This window comes from Chiloscyllium plagiosum, chromosome 14 (assembly GCF_004010195.1).
Source record: "Chiloscyllium plagiosum isolate BGI_BamShark_2017 chromosome 14, ASM401019v2, whole genome shotgun sequence".
NCBI classification, from domain to species: domain Eukaryota; kingdom Metazoa; phylum Chordata; class Chondrichthyes; order Orectolobiformes; family Hemiscylliidae; genus Chiloscyllium; species Chiloscyllium plagiosum.
The window spans coordinates 6,895,033-6,915,148 of record NC_057723.1 but is presented as its reverse complement, the minus strand read 5'-3'; the positions used below and the strand labels follow the sequence as shown (position 1 = coordinate 6,915,148).

Here is a 20,116-nt window from a genome sequence, read left to right as displayed (position 1 = left end):
CACCATTTAAGAGGCATTTGGATGGGTATATGAATAGGAAGGGTTTGGAGGGATATGGGCCAGGCGCTGGCAGGTGGGACTAGATTGGGTTGGGATATCTGGTCGGCATGGACGGGTTGGACCGAAGGGTCTGTTTCCATGCTGTACATCTCTATGACTCTATGACCGGGGCTATTTTCCCTGGTGCGCAGAGGCTGAGGGGTGACCTTATTAAGATTTACAAAATCATGATGGACATGGAAAGGGTAAATCGATAAAGTCTTTTCCCTGGGGAGGGGGAATCCAGAACTAGGGGGCATAGCATTAGGGTGAGAGGGGAAAAATATAAAAGAGACCTAAGGGGCAACTTTTTCACACAGAGGGTGGCACGTTTATGGAATGAGCTGCCAGAGGAAGTGGTGGAAGCTGGTAGAATTGCAACATTTAAAAGGCATCTGGATGGGTACATGAATAGAAAGGGATTGGAGGGCTATGGGCCAGGTGCTGGCAGGTCGGACTAGATTGGGTTGGGATATCTGGTCGACATGGACAAGTTGGACCGAAGGGTCTGTTTCCGTGCTGTATATCTCTATGACTCTAACTACCTTCCCAACCTAACCTGCAAATATTAATGACTTATGCCCATGTTGTCCAGGTTCCTTTGTCCCCTTTTAAAGTTGTATCCTTTATTTTATATTTCTCCATGCTCTGAATACCAATGCACATGACACTTCACTTCTCCACATTAAACTCCACGTGCTACCCATCCACTCTGTTATCATCTACTATGGACTGACGGGACCCTTGAGACTTAATGGGACAAGAGAACAGGTGATGGACATATCAATTAAACGTTAATTGGCTATGAATTCATAGAATCCCTATCGTGCCGAAAGAGGCCATTTGGTCCATCAAATCTGCAACAACCCTCCCACCCTATTCCAGTAACCCCACATTTACATTGGTGGTTCCATCTAGCCTGCATATCCCTGGACACTATGGACAATTTAGTGTGGCCAAACCACCTAATCAACACAATCTTTGCATTGCAGAGAAAACTGGAGCACCTAAATGAAACGGGGAGAACGTGCAACATGGTTGACTAAATATGTGAGCTCGTAAACAGTGGGCTGAGAGGTTTATGGAAAGTGGTTAACTGAAATAAAGCTCTCACTAAGAAGTGGGAACTTGGACATTTTTCAAACACATTTATCTTCAGCGCATAACACCCACTCCACCAACCTACCTGAGTCCTTTCGAAGTTCAACACTATTCTCCTGACAATTACAATGCTTCCAAGTTTCATATTATTTGCAAATTTTGAAATTGTGCCCTTGTACCCTAGATCATCAATAGGAAAAGCAAATGTCCCAAAACTAACTGAGAATCTCCACTACAAATCTTCCCCTGAACTAATTCCATCAACCATTACTTTGTTTCCTCTCACTCAGCTAATTTTGCACCAATTTTGCTACTGTTTCTTTTATTCCATGAGTCTAATTTCAATTAAAAGGCTGTTGTGTGGCATGCATTAAATGCCTTCTAGAAACCTTTATACACCACATTTAAAGCATTAGCCCAACCAAAAAAAAGTCTTGAAGTTAGTTATAATAACAATTTTGTACCTCTCTGCAATTTCCTTGCAAATTTGGGGCTCTTTGTCCTTGCCCATAGACTACATTGAGCAACGTAATTCTACCCTTTTTGTCCCTTAGCTCCAGACAAATCGATTCTGTCATGATCCACACAGGGCACATTCTGTCTTCAGAAGAGCAATACTTTTTCAATAATGTCACCCCTCCCTTTCCTATGTTTCCTTTACATATTATCTTCAGAAATATCTAACATCCAGTCCTGTCCTTCTTTGTGCCAGGTCTCTGTTCTAGCCATTTGGCAGCCTGCACTTCCAATTCAATCTTATTTACCACATTCCATGTGCTTTCATACATGCACAGTAATCCTAATTTAGGTTTCATTACTTTCTATCTTACTGTGACCCTATCTATTAATTTACAGTACAACCTCGATTATCTGAACATCGATTATCCGAATTTTGGATTGTCTGAACAAGATCTCAAGGTCCCGATGCTTGGGTAAACGGTGTTATGCGAACATTGTATTATCCAAACAAAACACTCCCCACCTGTGTCATTTGGATAATCGAGGTTGCCCTTTACTGTTCTTTATTTCAATCCCAGCTCTCTTTCCCAGCACTTGGTACATTAGCACACTGCCCTGATACTATCTCCTAAGGTTCCCACCCAGAGTAGCACAACTAAAATGCTTCACAAATGACATGTTTCCGGCTCTGTTCAGTCAAACCATCTGGCTTGTCCAGATCCCATCTTCCTCACAGCAATATCTTATGAATCTAAAGTCCTCCATTCTGCACCAACTTTCCGTCCATGCAATCATCTACCTTATCCCATTTCTAGACTCACTAGCACATGGCACTGGAAGTGATCTCATGATTCCTACTTTTGAAGTCTTGTTTGCTAATTTTCTACCTAACTCCTGAAATTATGAAAGCAGGACTGCAGTCCTTCAATACCATTGGTTCCAATTTGGGCCATGACTACTGGCGGTTTACCCTCCCTCCCTCCCTCCCTAGGAAGCTCTGCAGCCATTCAATAACAGGCTCGATCCTGGCACTAAATTACAATGTACCATCCTGGACTATAATACCTGCGATCACAGAAACATCTCTGTTTCCCTAATTACCTATCTCTATGGTTTATTTTCCAGACTTCCCCTCTGAGCCACTTGACTCCAATGCATTACCCAAATGGACCAACACACTCAGTAGGATTCAGAACAGACACTAGTTGGAGGGCTGAAACCCCTTGGGGACTCCTGCACTATCTCCCCGCTCCCATTGCATCATCCATTCCACATGTTATCTGTCAGTCTCACAGTGCATCACAGCTGCTGTTCAAGTTCCAAAATCCGGAGCCTGAGATGCTGTCAATGACTCTTTCACTGCAAATAGTAACCAAGGTCACGGGAAACACTCTGGAGTTCCCAGATAGCAAAGGAAGTGCATACTTGAGATTGAACTAGCTCTGTCAATCTTTCATTTATTACTTAACTTTACCATTGCTTAAAAAGAAACTTTACCAATACTAATAAACTCGACAAATATTAATAAAAACCTACTAGTATTGAAATGTCCGGCTAACGTTCAAGACATTTTCCGAGTTTATATATATTTCTTACTTAAGGCACTTTTTCCCATGATTTATGAACAATATGCACTCTTACACTTGATCTACATTTCACTTAGGCAAAGTTTCCTGACCACATGCCTCTTACTAAGCTTTTGAAAATCCTGTCCCTTAAAATTAGTCTCTGATGAGTCATTGCTAGCGTAGTTTTCTCCTTCAGAAATTACCAATGACTGAGCCAATAACTTATAATTCCCGCCAGCAGGCAGCCCTTGTATAACAAGGCAATTTAATTTACTTTTAGATAGATAGCTCGATGTCAGAATCTGACTCTCAATCCATATTTAAACTTGGGAAAGACTTTGGTTGGGCCAAAGGGTGTGTTTCCATGCGATACGGTTCTAAGACTTTATAATGTGCCTTGTGAACCAAATTTGCCACTACACTTGATCTACATCCCACTCAGGCATAACCTCCTGACTCTACAAGCTCTGTGGACAGAGCTATGGAAACTGGGATAGAAAACCTAGGATTGAAGTTAAGATTTTGTAGACCTAACAATCAGGAAGAAACTGTTGTTACTGACAAGTGGGTCTGTGACCAGTGGACGCAAATGTAATGTTAGGAGAGATTAGATTTTAAAATTCACTTGTGAGATGTTGCCATTATTAACTGGCCAGCATTTATTGCCCATCTCTAACTGCCCAGAGGGCAGTTTAAGGGTCAACCACATTGCTGTGGGTCTGGGGTTACATCTAAGCCAGACCAGATAATGATGGCAGATTTCCTTCCCCAAAAGACATTAGTGATCCAAATGGGCTTGAATAATAATGAACAATGGTTACATGATTTAGGCTAGCTTTTATTTAAAAATTCCCGATAGTTATTGAATTCAAATTTTACTACCTGCCCATGGTATAATTTGAATCCATATCCCCAGAATATAATCTTGGTTTTCTTAGATTTCAAGCCTACTGACATTATCACTGCATCTCATCGTTACCCAATGTATAGAATCTAGACACTAGCTTTAAGCATTGAATTGCTTGATGAAAACAACTGCACAGTTTTCAAGGAAATGGGATGTAATTCCCAATGGGACATCAATTAATTTCACAAGCCCAGACAGCAGCAGTCACATCAAACACTTTTTACAATTGTTGGAATCTTTGGTAACAGACAAAGCTGCTTACCTATTCTTTTTGAGCTTTGCTTCAGCTGATGGCATGTTTTCCAGACAGCTTGGACAGTAATGGGAGTCCACCTAGAAACCATAAGGTAGATCATTAGCAGCTGCACAACATCCAACTAAAACTGCTGGCAATCCAACTGCTTAGCGACGAATTACAAAATCCACAAATACAGTGGCAGCTGGGGCTGAATGGGTGGCACTTTCACCTGAATCAGAAATTTGTCAGTTCAAGCCCAACCCCAGAGACCTGAGCCCAAATACCAGACACAGTGGCACAGTGGTTAACACTGCTGCCTCACAGCGCCAGAGACCCGGGTTCAATTCCCGCCTCAGGTGACTGACTGTGTGGAGTTTGCACGTTCTCCCCGTGTCTGCGTGGGTTTCCTCCGGGTGCTCCGGTTTCCTCCCACAGTCCAAAGATGTGCAGGTCAGGTGAATTGGCCATGCTAAATTGCCCGTAGTGTTAGGTAAGAGGTAAATGTAGGGGTATGGATGGGTTGCGCTTCGGCGGGGCAGTGTGGACTTGTTGGGCAGAAGGGTCTGTTTCCACACTGTAAGTAATCTAATAAACCCTCACTACAATACTGAGAAAGTGCTGCACTATCAGAGAAGATTGCATTGAGAAGAAGTCGTCCTCAAGGGGCTTATCCCATACTAAAAAGCAAATCATCTGTTTGTTATTTCATTCCTGCTCTTGGAGCTTTTTATGCACATAATGGCTGTAGTATTTTCAGCATTACAATACTGACTATATGCCCAAAGTACTCCATGGGTTGTAAATGCTTTGGGATATTCCGAATTGCATGAGTTCTCTCCTTTGTTTTCCTTATGACTGAATGTTAACAGATGAGGCAACAATAACTTACATTTACATGGCACCCACTTAACAGGAAAATGTCCAAAAGCAAGTCAGAGTGAACATGAAATGCAGCCACAGAGCCCTAAAGAAAAAGCTACTGCATGCATCAACCAAGCTCTGGTTGAAACAATGACTTCGAGGAAGAAAAACAACCGGGGAGACCAGGGAAAAAACTCTTGGGAGTGGCACATATTCACTTGAAGCACAGCTACCAACAGTAGGGCAATGAAGGCTTACAAAAAACTAGAGTCATAGGGAAGTTAGGTTGGAGGAGTTGGCAGAAGGACTGAAATGCTGGAAAGGTTACAGATACAGGGAGGTGATTGAAGCATTTAAACACAAGAATAATAATTTATAGAGACATTGGGAGACTAGTAGTCAATGCAGATTAGCAATGACAGGTGATACACCTGGTAAAGAATGAGAACAGAAGAATTTGAGTTGAGTTGAGTCTCCAGAGGTTGGAAGACGGCAAGTAGACCAACCAAAAGGTATATTCAAGATTTCAATAATGGATAGACTGAGGTGGAAAAAGACAATAAACTTGAGTCAAATATCAACATGCCCATTCACAATCAAGGACACTGGCAGAAGGACTTGAGTGCAAATGAACATTCACTCACTGGACAGAAAAATGTAGATTATTCTGTGATTGGGAATCTGACAAGTTTTGCCCTTAGTGAGCAGCCAAATAGGAGTAGAAATGAGACCAGTTCACTGGGCTTGCTGTTCAACACAGGCAACAATGGATGCATCAAAAGACCCTTCCAATGGTGCTGAAAAGGTATGGAAGACAGCCCAAAGGATTTTACCTTCATCCAAAACTTGTTTCCAAAATGAAAAAACGAAATTGCTCAAATTATAATAGCCCTGTCATTTCGAAAGAATCAGGGACCCAACCACACATATTTACAATACTGCTATTTCCATATCATGCTTTTGAATCTGTTCACTGTTTCATATGTTTAATTACATTTATATGGTTTGCCTTAATCACATCACCATTGGTTGCAGGCTGACTGCAACCCAAATTAGTTTGGTTTTTGGTCAACAAGTGAAAGATGAGTGAGTAATCCCACTGTTTACACCAATGTATCCAAAGCACGCTAGTTGCTCCTCACCAATACCCTGCCCTCTGCTCAGATCCACAATTCATGCCTTTATAACATCATGATTTGGTTTCTGCAAATTTTATACAGATTGCTTTCCCACCTACTAGTCACTGCAAGCTGCAAATCATCTGGAATACTGTTGCTGGAGGGTTTGAGCTATAAGGAGAGGCTGAATAATCAGGGACATTTTTTTCCATGGAGCATCGAAGAGGTTCATAAAACCTTGAGGGGCATGGACAGGGTGAATAGCCAAGGTCTTTTTCCTAGGGTGGGTGAGTCCAAAACTAGAGAACATAAGTTTAAGGTGAGAGGGGAAAGATTTAGAAAGGACCTTTTTCCGTGCACAGGGTGGTGCGTTTATGGAAGGAATTGCCAGAGGAAGTGATGGAGGTGGATACAATTACAACATTTAAAAGACATCTGGATGGGTATATAAACAGGAAGAGTTGAGAGAAAAACAGTCAAATGCTGTCAAACAGGACTAGATCAGACTGGGATGTCTGGTTGGCGTGGACCAAGGAACAAAAGGTCTGTTTCCGTGCTCTACATCAGATGGGCCGGAGGCAAGACTGCCACTCTTGCCCTGAACCAGGAGGTTATATCAGAGTGGTGCTGGAAAAGCACAGCAGGTCAGCCACATCCAAGGAGCTTTTGCCCTAAGTGTCGATTTTCCTGCTCCTCAGATGCTGCCTGTCCTGCTGTGCTTTTCCAGCACCACTCTGATCTAAACTCTGGTTTCCAGCAAATGCAGTCCTCACTTTTGCCTACCTGAACCAGGAGGTCACAGGTTCAAATGCCAACCTAGGGATGGAGAAGATAAGTTTAATTGTGACTTCAGTGCTGAACCAAGGACTTGCTGCATGGCAAGTGGTGCTTCTTATTGGGTGGGAGTTTAAGCTACAGCTCCTCCAGCCCTTGCAGGTAGGTGTAAAAAAATCCCATGACATTATTCTGCTAGTCTGGTTGATATTACTTCCCCCAATCAACTTCACCAAATCAAACATAACTGGTTATTTAAATAGGTTTTGTGCAACTTTGCCCTTACACACATTTAATTATAACAAATTACTACACATCAAAAGCCTTTAAGTTGGATTCTACATAAACAGAAACACACAAAACCATATACCAAATTATCAGACCTCCTGTGAAATCACTTCAAGATCCTGATCCTCATTTTCAAGATCACTATTCTCAGTATCAGGTAACTCAAAGGTCTTTCTCCTTTCTCCTCTCGTCTGCTATGCAATCTCGGATCCAACAGTGCTTTTTCAAAAACTTTTAGTCATGGGATGTGAGCATTGCTAGCTAGCAATTTGTTGTCCTTCGTTAATTGCCCTTGAACTCAGTGGCTTTCAAAAAGCATTTGAGAGTCATCACATTACTGAGAGTCTGGAGTCACATGTAGGCCAAAGTGGGTAAGGGTGATAGATTTCCATAGTATAGCAGATCGATATTAATGACAAGTCACAATGTTATACATTACAAACAAAAGCAGAAACTCAGAATGCATTCTGAAGGAAATTCACCAGACTCAAAACATTAACTTTGTTCTCACTTCACAGATGGCATCAAACCAGCTGAGTTTCTTCAGATTCCAACATGTGCAGTTGTGTTTTACTTTATGGTTACATGTTTTAATTCCAGATGGTGAAATTTGATTCAATTAAAAAAATGTGCCATGGTGGTATTCAAAACCTGGTGCAAGAACAATAGTCTGGGACTCTTGAGTTACTACTTCAGTGATATTATCACAATGCCATCACTTCCCGGTCATTGACTATCTAATGACTATTAATAATCCCATTACATTAACTCTGTTTCCCTCTAACAGGGAATGTATGACCTGGTATTTCTAACATTTCCTGTTTTTATTTCAGATTTCTGGCATCCACAGCAACTTGAACATTTTACTGTTGTACCTTGTTCTGAATCTATATTTTTCTTTTTACATCCCTCAGCTTTTTGACATCTATTTTTAGTTGGTTTCTGCACAATTCAGTACTCAATCAAGTTTGCTCTTCAGGCTCAGCATTATTCATTTAAATGTGTTCCATTTGTCCTCTACCGAAATGTCAACCAACATCCTCTTCAAATTGTTTGTTTTCATTCTTCCTTCTTCTCTGCAAATTTTGCCATTGATAAAGGTTGTCGGAGCGGTACTGAACTTTAGTTAATCCACAAATGGAGTAGTGTGTGCAGTTCTCATCAGCCATTATAGGAAAGGTGTGATTGCGCTGGAAGGAGTGCAGAGAGGATTCACCAGAATGTTGCCTAGCATGGAGCACCTTCTACAAAGACAGAATGGATAAGTGTTGGTTGTTATCTTTGAGACAAAAAAGGTTGACGGGTCAGCTGACTGGCGTATAAGGTTATCAGGGACATGGACAGGATGGATAGAAAGCAGCTATTCCTCTTAATGGGTCAATAACAAGGGAGCATGATTTTATGGTAGCAGAAGGTTGTGGGGATGAGTTGGGGGGAGCAGGTTGAGAACGTTTTTTTTCAATAGTGGGTGGTGGGAATTTGGAATGCACTGCCTGGAAAGGTAGTGAGATGGATAACCTCACAATGTTTAAAAAGATGTGCATTTGAAGCGTCATAGCATTCAAGGCTATAGGCCTGTTGTTGGAAAATGGGACTAGTGAGATTTAGTGTATTGTTTGCAGTACTTATTTAATGAGTCCAAGCACCCCTGCTGTACCATATGATTGAGTTATAATCCTGACTCCTGAATTTTGGTGCAATTGAATCTCACAACTTCATATTGGATTATTCTGTCTTTTCTCACTGCTCCAAATCTTCCATTTCATCATCTTATGTCAGTCATTTACAATTTACAAATTTCAGGGGGATGGGAACCCAAATTGTAGCTCCAGTGTAAAGGGGGTTGAGGGTAGCGAGGTCAGGGATAGGTTTACAAGGTCGCGAGAGAGCAATGCCAATCAGGATGTTAGTTTGAAATGTGTGTACTTCAATACCAGGAACATCTGGAATAAGGTAGGTGAACTTGCAGCATGGGTTGGTATCTAGGATTTCAATGTTGTGACCATTTCAGAGGTATGGATAGAGGAGGAACAGGAATGATTGTTGCAGATTCTGGGATTTATATGTTTTAGTAAGAGTAGAAATGAGGGTTTAAAAAAAGATGTTGGGGGGGGGGGGTAATTGTTAATCAAGGGTAGAATTACAGCAGCTGAGATAACATTTTAAGACCCATCACTGAGGTAGTTTGGACTGTGGTTAGAAACAGGAAAGTCACCCTGTTGGGAGTTTTCTATACACCTCCGAATTGTTCCAGGGATGTAGAGGAAAGGATAGCAAAGGTGATTCTCAATAGGAACTAGTGTAACAGGGTAATTGTTAAAGGGGATTTTAACTTCCCCAATATTGACTGGGAATACTAATAGTTCAAGTAGCTTATATGGATCAGTTTTTGTTCAATGTGTGCAGGAGGGTTTTCTGACACAGTATGCAGACAGGCCAACAAGGGGCGATGCCATATTGGATTTGGTACTGGGGAATGAACCCAGCCAGGTGTAAAGATTTGGAGGTAGGTGAGCACTTTAGCAATAGTGACCACAATTCAGTTATGTTTACAATAGCAACGGGCAGGGATAGGTATATACTGCAGAGAAAGAGGTATAAGTGGGGGAAAGGCAATTATGATGCGATTAGGCAAGATTTATGATGCATAGGATGGGGAAGGAAACCGCAGGGGATGGACATACTTGAAATGTGGAGCTTATTCAAGGAACAGCTACTGCAGGTCTTTGATAAGTATATAACTATCAGGCAGGGAGGTAGTTGTCGAGTGAGGGAGCCATGGGTTACTAAAGAAGTTGAAGCTCTTGTCAAGATGAAGGCGGCAGCTTATGAGAGGATGAGACATGAAGGCCTTGAGTTATAAGTTAGCCAGAAAAGCTCTAAAGAGAGGGCAAGGAGGAGCCAGGAGGGAACATGAGAAGTTGTTGCCAGATAAGATCAAGGAAAACCCTAAGGCCTTCTATGGGTATATCAGGAATAAAAGAAATAAAGTAAGATTAGGGCCAATCAAAGATAGCAGTGGGAAGTTGTGTGGGGAATCTGAGGACATAGGGGAAGTGCTCAATGAATACTTTTGCTCAGTATTCACATTGGAAAAGGGCAATGTTAGTGAAAATACGGAGATACAGGCTACAACATTAGATGGGATTGCGGTTGAGAAAGAGGTTTTAGCAATTTTGGAAGATCTGAAAATAGATAAGACCCCTAGGCCAGATGAGATTTATCCTCTGATTCTCTGGGAAGCCAGGGAGGCAATTCCAGAGACTTTGGCTTTTATCTTTATGTCATCACTGTCGACAGGAGCGGTGCCAGATTAGAAGATAGCAAATGTTGTTCCCTTGTATCAGAAGGGGAGTCAGGACAACCCTGGTAATTATATGCCAGTGAGCCTTACTTCGACTGTGGGTAAGGTGTTGGAAAAGGTTACATGAGATAGGATTTATAATCATCTGGAAAGGAATATTTTGATTAGGGATAGTAAACACAGTTTTGTGAAGGGTAGGTTGTGCCTAACTAACCTTATTGAGTTGTTCGAGATGACAAAACAGGTGGATGAAGGTAAAGCAGTTGATGTAGTGTATATGGATTTCAGTAAAGCGTTTGATAAGATTCCATATAGTAGGCTATTGCACAAAATACGGAGTTACAGGATTGAAGGTGATTTAGCGTTTAGGATCAGAAATTGATAACTGAAAGACAGAGGGTAGTGGTTGATTACAAATGTTCATCCCGGAGCTCAGTTACCAGTGGTGTAACCCAAGGACCTACTTTGGGGCCACTGCTGTTTGTCATTTTTATAATGATCTGGATGTGGGCATAGAAGGATGGGTTAGTAAACTTGCGGATGAGACAAAGGGAGGCAGAGTTGTGGATAGTGCCGAAGGGTGTTGTGGGTTACAGAGGGACATAGATAAGATGCAGAGCTGGGCTGAGACGTGGCAAATGCTGTTTAATGTGGAAAAGTGTGAAGTAGTTCACTTCGGAAGAAGGAACAGAAATGCAGAGTACTGAACTAATGATAAAATTCTTGGCAGTGTAGATGAACAGAGATCTTGGTGTTGCATTTTTTAGATTCCCTACAGTATGGAAAACAAGCCCTTTGGCCCAACCAATCCACACCGACCCCCCGAAGAGTAACTCACCCAGACCCATTTCCCTCTGACTAATGCACAGAACACTATGGGCAATTTAGCATGGCCAATTCACCTGACCTGCACATCTTTGGACCGTGGGAGGAAACCGGAGCACCCAGAGGAAACCCATACAGACATGGGGAGAATGCACAAACTCCACACAGACAGTCGCCCGAGGCTGGAATCGAACCTGGGACCCTGGTGCTGTGAGGCAGCAGTGCTAACCACTGAGCCACCGTGCCGCCACGTGTCCAGGTGCATAAATCTCTGAAAGTTACCACCCAGGTCGATAGGGTTGTTAAGAAGGTATATGGTATGTTGGCATTTATTGGTAGGGGGATCGAGTTTCGGAGACACAAGGTCATGCTTCAGCTGTAAGGCTGCACCTGGAGTATTGCGTACAGTTCTGGTCACCGCATTATAGGAAGGATGTTGAAGCTTTGGAAAGGGCTCAGAGGAGATTTACTAGGATGTTGCCTGGTATGGAAGGAAAGTCTTACAAGAAAAGGCTGAGGGAACTGAGGCTGTTTTCATTCGAGAGAAGGTTGAGAGGTGACTTAATCGAGATGGAAAAGATAATCAGAGAGTTAGAGAGGGTGAACAGTGGCAGTCTTTTTCCTCAGATGGTGAAGGCTAACATGAGGGTACATAGCTTAAAATTGAGGGGCGATAGATTTAGGACAGATATCAGGAGTAGTTTCTTTACTCAGAAAGTAGTTGGGGCTTGCCTGCAACAATAGTAGACACGTCAACATTAAGGGCATTTAAATGGGTATTGGACATACATATAGATAATAATGGGACAATGTAGGTTAGATGGACATCAGATTAATTTCACAGGTCAGTGCAACATCTAGGGCTGAAGGGCCTGTACTGCGCTGGAACATTCTATATACCTGGTCAAGACAAGTTGTGAATCAGTCATGTGCTATGCTCACCAAATATGATTCTAAACCAAAGTTTTTATCAGATTCATAGTTTGTTGAGTGAAGACTCCCATTCAGATAATGTTTTTAAAAACAGGAACATGAGAATCCGGAAGAGGAAACTATCCTCATGGTGGTCTGCGGCGTTACACTGAAGTTATCCAAGATTTTTCTGTCTGTATTCTTTCGACTGCTTACTCTGTCCACAAAGCTCAATTTTATTTTCCTCTATTTTCTGGCATACTTAGGGTCATAAAAACATACAGCATGGAAACAGACCCTTTGGTCCAGCTCGTCCATGCCAACTAGATATCCTAACCTAATCTAGGCCCATTTGCCAGTACATGGTCCGCATCCCTCCAAACCCTTCCTATTCTATACCCATCCAGATGCCTTTTAAATGCTGTAATTGTACTGGCCTCGATGACTTTCTCTGGCAGCTCATTCTATCCACACACCACCCTCTAAGTGAAAAAGTTGCCCCTTAGGTCCCTTTTATATCTTTCTCCTCCCAACCTGAACCTATGCCCTCTAGTTTTGGACTCCCCCACCCCAGGGAAAAGATTTGTCTATTTATCCTATCCATGCCACTCATGATTTACAAACTTCTATAAGGTCACCCCTCAGCTTCCGAGGCTCCAGAGAAAACAGCCCCAGCCAATTCAGCCTCTCCCTATAACTCAAATGATCCAAACCTGCCAAACATCCTTGTCAATCTTTTCTGAACTCTTTCAAGTTTCAGAACATCTTCCCGATAGGAAGGAGATCAGAATTGCATGCAATATTCCAAACGTGGCCTAACCAATGTCCTGTACAGCCAAAACATGATGTTCCAACTCCTATACTCAATACTCTGACAAATAAAGGAAAGCATACCAAATGCCGCTTTTACTATCCTATCTACCTGCGACTCCTCAAGGAACTATGAACCTGCACTCCAAGATCTCTTTATTCAGGAACACTCTCTAGGATCTTACCATTAAGTGTATAAGTCCTGACTTGCTTTTCCAAAATACAGTACGCTGCATTTATCTAAACTAAACTCCATCTTCCACTCCTCAGCCCATTGGCCCATCTTATCAACATCTCATTGTACTCTGAGGTAACCTTCTTCACTGTCCACTACATGTCCAATTTTGTTGTCATCTGCAAACTTCCTAACCATACCCCACAAATTCACATCCAAATCATTTATATAAATGAGGAAAAGTAGTGGACCCTGTACCGATTCTTGTGGTACACCACTGCTCACAGGCCTCCAGTCTGAAAAGCAACTCTCCACCACCACCCTCTGTCTTCTACCTTCAAGCCAGTTCTCTATCCAAATGGCCATTTCTCCCTCTACTCCATGAGATCTAATCTTGCTAACCAGTCTCCCACAGGGAACCTTGTCAAGTTAGTAAAGTCCATATAGATCACATCTACTGATCCACCCTCATCAATCCTCCTCGTTACCTCTTCAAAAACTCAATCAAGTTCGTGACACATGACCTCCCATTCACAAAGCCATGCTGACTATCCCTAATCAGTCCTTGCCTTTCCAAATACATGTGAATCCTGTCCCTCAGGATTCCCTCCAACAACCTGCCCACCACCAATGTCAGGCTCACTGCTCTATAGTTCCCTGGCTTTTCCTTACTACCTTTCTTAAATAGTATGCTGAATATGCATACATATTCTGGCGCATTTGCCCCTGCCCTCGGTGAACACAAATACTTCATGAACTCTTCCTTTTCTACTGATGGTAAATAGTGAGAAGGATAAGGTGCATGTGGATATCAGACTCGTTTGCTAGACAGAGCAGTGGTAAATGGAAATCAGCCCACAAAAGTGTGAGATAGCACACTTAGGGGGTGCTAATAAGGGAATGGATGAGACTATGAATAATAGGCCCCTGTGAACTACTGATGATAGGTAAAGTGGTCAAGAAGTCACAAGGGATACTTGGCATTATTAACTAAGGCACAGAAAGCAGGTACAGGACAATTATGTTGGAATTGTAGAAGTTGCTGGCTGGCCCACAACTGGAGCACTGCCTGCAATTCTGGGAAGGATTGCACTAGAAAGTGTGAGCAGATGATGATGCTTCCTGGGTTTGAACTACGAGGAAAGTTCAGAACAGTCTGAACTATGAGGAAAGATTGGATAGGCTGGGTTTGTTTTCTTTGTAGCAAAGTTTGACAGGAGGTCCAATAGAGGATGTAAAGATTGAGGTGGAGAAGCAGGCACAGTCTTCATTTTTAGAGGAGTCTATATCCAGAGGGCATAATTTTAAGGTGAGGTAGAGGCTTAGAGGAGATTTGAGAATTCTTCCACTTGGACGTGGGTGAAGTCATAAATTCTCATAATATCTAAATAATATTTAGAATTTCACTTGTCACCAGAGCATCCAGAGCTGTGGGTCAAAAGCCAGAAAAGGGGATTTGTGTCAGATTTTGAGCCAATGTGGAGCTAACAGGCCAAATGGCCTTTTTCTCTGTAAATATCAATGAGTCTATTTCTGTAACCTCTCCTAGTCCTGCAAGCCTGAAATTTCCTCACTCCTCCAGTTCTGGCCTCTTGTGAATCTCCAATTAAAATCACTCAATCATTGACGGCCATGACTTCTGCAATTGCGTCATCAGCTTTGGAATGACCTTGCTAAGCTTCCTCCATTTGAGTACCCCCTCTTGCTTCCTTACAACACTGCTTAAAGCCAGGGTCCTGGCATGCCTGAGTATTGCGTCATGTAGCTTGGTGTTAGACTGTGTCTGGTAAAGCTCTTGAAGAGCCTTGGATCACTTTCATAGGTTAAAAGCACTAAGTGAGGAAAGTTATTCCTGAAGACACTGACCACCCCTGAATACAGGTCTGACTGACTTTTCAATGACTGCTTAATAATGTAAAACTTGCTTGATGAAAAAATCCAAATTACGCTCAACTAGAACTAGTTTTGAAAACATCTTTGTTGTCTGAAATTCCCAGCCAGTACTATCAAGTCTAGTCCCACTGGTGTCACATGTATCAAACTGCCTTGTATCAAATATAATACTCAAGGCTGAACCATTACAGCATTTCCAAAATAAATTTCAACACAAAGCATATTGCCACTCTCTGTGCTTTGTGGAAGAGTAGGAATAATTAAAATTTTGCTTGACTTTATCAACAGCAAAGTCATAAGAAAATTAAAACACCACTTTCTTTTGACAGTTTGGACATATGGCGGAGAAGGCAGGGGGGTGCTAGGTGAGATCAGGCATGGTGGGTGTTGGTTAGACATCAGGCCAAAGGGAGATGATGAGAAATTTGGCATCGATGTGGGCATGGAGAGACATTGAGCATGGGGGCGAATTAGGGGGAGAAGGGAAACATAGGTGTGGCCTGGGAAAGATGAGGATTGGGAAAGATAGGGAGGCCAGATCAGGCTTGAGTCAGCACTGTTCTGAGGAAGGATCACTGCTCACGAAACATTATCTGATTCCTCTCCACAGATCTTGCCAGACCTGCTGGGATTTTCCAGCAACTTCTGTCATTGTTTCCCAGCCAGCGCCTCATCCCCAGTGTTCATGTTAGGGGTGGGATGTGGTCTAATGGGCTGCAAGGGGGAGCGAATGGGGCTCTGGGGCTCCCGGCCTGGGCCTGAGTTCTCTCTCTTCCCACCACCCGAAGGCCAGGACCCATTCCCCTCCCCCTCCCCCTCCCCCTCCCCAGCGCAATGGAGAGCACTGACTGACAGGAGAGCACCGGGTGGATAGATGGGAGCTGGGCCTGGGAATGCCGAGTGCCTGGGGCTGGCCTTGGGGGTTGTAGCTGGGGCCTAGAGCTAGGCTATTCCAGCCAGGCCCCTGGGACTGGGGTCAGACCGGGGCCCGGGCTGGGGCTGGGCCGAACCGGCGGGTTGTAAAAGTCTGGGTTAAAGTGAGCGGCGGCACCTACTTCGTGGGAAACGCACTCGAGCGAGCGCAGCTCATGGCAGTAACGGCAGAAGTAAAGCTGTGAGAGCGGGAGCCGGAGCTTCTTGTCGCCGTGAACCAGGTAAACCACCCGCTCGAGCTGCAGCAGCGACGCCATCTTCCCCGGGTCACATGACCTGCGCAATGACGTCACCGCGGGCACTACGTCATCGCAACGTCCGACGCGGTGACGTCACCGCCAGCCCTCCCTTAAGGAGGAGGCCACTCAGCCCGTTCAGTAACTGAGATGGAACAAGTAGAACTACAGAAACAAAGAGTATAGGACGAGGAGTAGGCCATTCAGCCCATTTAATGGCAAGGATAGAATAGAGGAACATAGACACAAGAGGAGGCCCTTACCCCCAGTCAATGGCTGGGATAGAATGTAGGAACAGGAGCCATTCATTGTGATCAGGTCTGATCTGTGGTCTATCTCCATATAACTTTCTTTGGCATATACCTCATAATACTTTTACTTAACAAACAAAATCTCAGATATAAAATTAGTCCATCTCTGATGAAGAGTCATATAACACTCAAAAAGTTCTTTTTTTCTCTGCATAGATGCTGCCAGACGTGCTGAGTTTCTCCCGAAATTCCTGTTTTTACTGAGTGACATTAGGGGTGGTACAATTGTACTATGCTGACCTCTGAGCCAGAGGATCCAGGTTGAAGTTCTACCTGCTCCAGTGCTGCGCACTCACATGGCACTGCATTGATGTGTCAGCATTTCTTTCTTTGAACTGTCTGTGGACTGTGAGAGGACAGTGACAGAATCCATGATGGGTTATATCGTACAGGGGCTCTGGAAACAATTGATTAAATGCTCCAAAGTATGTATTGTTATCCAATCATCACAGAAATCCCCTATGTTAACCAGAGCAAAGAATATTTGGGCATGGGGTGACTTTGTCACCACTAGAATGCAGTAGTGAAATGTGAAGCTTTGCCACACAAGCTGCAATGAGAGGTCAGAGTTTATTCTAATTGTCCAACTCAAAGACTCTGGCTTCCATGCAATTGCAGTTTAAAGTGAGCAGCATACCCATTAACTCTTCATAGTGAGCAGCAAGATTCTGACCAGACTGTGTTGGGTATTGATGTTTAAGCAAGAATTTGCATTTCTATGACATATTTACTGACTTCAAAATTCCACGATCACTTAGAAGTCGTGAGTATATTTTATTTAAATTCACTCCTAGGACATCAGCATCACTGGACTCCCCATCCCTAGTTGCCCTAGCGAAAGTGGTGGTGAACTGCCTTCTTGAACCACTGCAGTCCATGTGTTGGAGGTAAACCCACAATGCTCTTAGGGAGGGAATTCCAGGATTTTGACCCAGTGCCAGTGAACAAATGGGGATATATTTCCAAGTCAGGATGGCGAATGGCTTGCAGGGGAACTTGTCTCTGCTGCCCGTGTCCTTCTAGATGGTAACAGCTGCGGGTTTGGAAAGTGCTATTGAAGGAGATTTGGTGATTTTCTACAGTGCATCTCCTGGATAGTAGACATTGCTGTGACTGAGCATCAATGGTGGAGGGTGTAGATGCTTGTGGATGTGGTGCCAATTAAGCAGGCCGCTTTGGCCTGGATGGTGTCAAGCTTCTTGAGTGTTGTTGGAGCTGCACCCATTCAGGCAAATGAGAATTATTCCATCACACTTCTGACTTGTGCCTTGTAGATGGTGGACAGGCTTTGTGGAGTCAGGAGGAGAGTTACTCACCACAGTATTCCTATCCTCTGACTTGGTTTTGTAGCTAGTGTTTTTTATCTGATGAGTCCAATTGAATTTCTGACCAATGGTTGCCCCTAGGGTGTTGATAGTCAGAAAACTCATTGCTGGTATTGTGAATGTCAAGGGACAGTAGTTAGATTGTCCAGAATATTGTGAAACATGAAAGGGTTCAGAAAAGATTTACATGGATGTTTCCAGGGTTGGAGGATTTGAGCTACAGGGAGAGGCTGAATAGGCTAGGGCTGTTTTCCCTGGAGCGTTGTAGGTTGAGGGGTAACCTTATAGAGGTTTATAAAATCATGAGGGGCATGGATAGGATAAATAGACAAAGTCTTTTCCCTTGGGGGGGAGTCCAGAACTAGAGGGCATAGGTTTAGAGTGAGAGGGGAAAGATATAAAAGAGACCTAAGGAGCAACTTTTTCATTTAGAGGGTGGTACGTGTATGGAATGAGCTGCCAGAGGATGTGGTGGAGGCTGGTACAATTGCAGCATTTAAAAGGCATCCGGATGGGTGTATGGATAGGAAGGGTTTGGAAGGATATGGGCGAGGTGCTGGCAGGTGGGACGAGATTGGGTTGGGATATCTGGTCGGCATGGACGTGTTGGACCAAAAGGTCTGTTTCCGTGTTTTACATCTCTATGACTCTATGATCGTTCCTTGACATTTTTGCGGCATGAATGTTTCTTGTCACTTTTCTGTGGATTCCAACACAGAATTTTGTCTAGGTCTTGCTTCATTTGAACATGAACTGCTTTAGTGTCTGAGGATTTACAAGTGGTGCTGAACTTTCTGCAATCATCGTTAGAGACAAAAGAAAACTGCAGGTACTAGAATCCAATATGGACAAGTAGGAGGCTGAAAGAACACATCAAGGCAGGCAGCATCAGGAGATGGAGAAGTCAATGTTTTGGGTATAACCCTTCTTCAGGACTAGGGATGGAGGTAGGGGGAGCTGCAGATAAGGGGGTGTGGGGTGTGGGAGGTGAAGGGTTATGGGTGGGGAGAGGGGGTAGTAGTGAGGTAGTGATAGGTGAATACAAGTGAATAACCCTTCCCCCCCGACTTTATCTGCAGCTCCCTCAACCTCCACATTCCAATTCTTGAAGAAGGGTTATACCTGAAATGTCAACTTCTCCACCTCCGATGCTGCCTGGCTTGCTGTGTTCTTCCAGCCCCTTACTTATCTACTTTCTGCAATCATCAGCAAACATCTCCACTTCTAACCTTAAGATGGCGGGAAGGTCATAGAGTCATAGAAATCTATAATGCAGAGAAGCCCTTCAGCCCGTTGTATTTTTGCCAGTCAAAAACAACCATCTAGCTATTCTAATTTCCAGCCTTGTATGGTTTGATATCACTTGGCATTGATGAAGCAGTTGAAGATGATTGGGTATGGGACACTACTCTGAGGAAGTTCTGCAGAGATGTCCTGGAGCTGAGATGACTGACCTCCAACAACCACAACCATCTTCCTATGACTCCAAACAATGAAGACTTTGTGCCTGATTCCCATGGACTCCAGTTTTGCTATGTTGAATAGTCGTCACTGTTTTGGGAAGTGCAGCAGCCAATTTGGATCTCGGAGTGTCCCTCCCCAATACATCAGATGGAATGCCACCCTTAAAAACGTCCACCATTATCATAGAGACGTGGCAGCAAGGGGATCAGGGAGAGAATTAAATATCCATCCCATCAAAAAGGACAGGAAGTTAGGCGGGGGGAGGGGCTGCTTTGTTAGTAAGGAATGAAATGAACTCAAATGCAAGAAGTGATAGAGAGTTGGAGGGCATAGAATCTGTGTGGATAGAGTTGAGGAAATGCAAAGGAAAAAGACCCCATTTGGAGTTATGTATGGATCTCCTGGCAGTACTAAGGAAGTGGGAAAGAAAATAAATCCGGAGATAAAAAAGGCATTTAAGATAGGCAGTACTTCAATAATCATGGGGGACTTCAATGTGCAGGTGAACTGGGAAAGTTAGGTTGGTAACAGATCCCAAGGAAAGGAATTCAGGGAATGTTCAAGTGGGGTTTTTG

General features: G+C 43.4%; 1 protein-coding gene across 2 annotated transcripts in view; it reads right to left on the bottom strand.

The window, feature by feature from the left end:
- dctn4 (dynactin 4) overlaps nucleotides 1–16,491 on the bottom strand; it is a 51,720-nt gene extending 35,229 nt beyond the window's left edge. The window contains exons 1-2 of one of the 2 annotated variants that reach the window (XM_043703093.1): nucleotides 16,328–16,491; nucleotides 4,337–4,407 (exon numbers count right to left, since the gene is read on the bottom strand). In XM_043703093.1, coding sequence (XP_043559028.1) covers nucleotides 4,337–4,407; nucleotides 16,328–16,462 — 206 coding nt within the window. In that variant the 5' untranslated portion in view covers nucleotides 16,463–16,491. The remainder of the gene's footprint in view (nucleotides 1–4,336; nucleotides 4,408–16,327) is intronic. The other variant, XM_043703094.1, reaches the window with a different exon arrangement.
- Nucleotides 16,492–20,116: the final 3,625 nt, after the last annotated feature.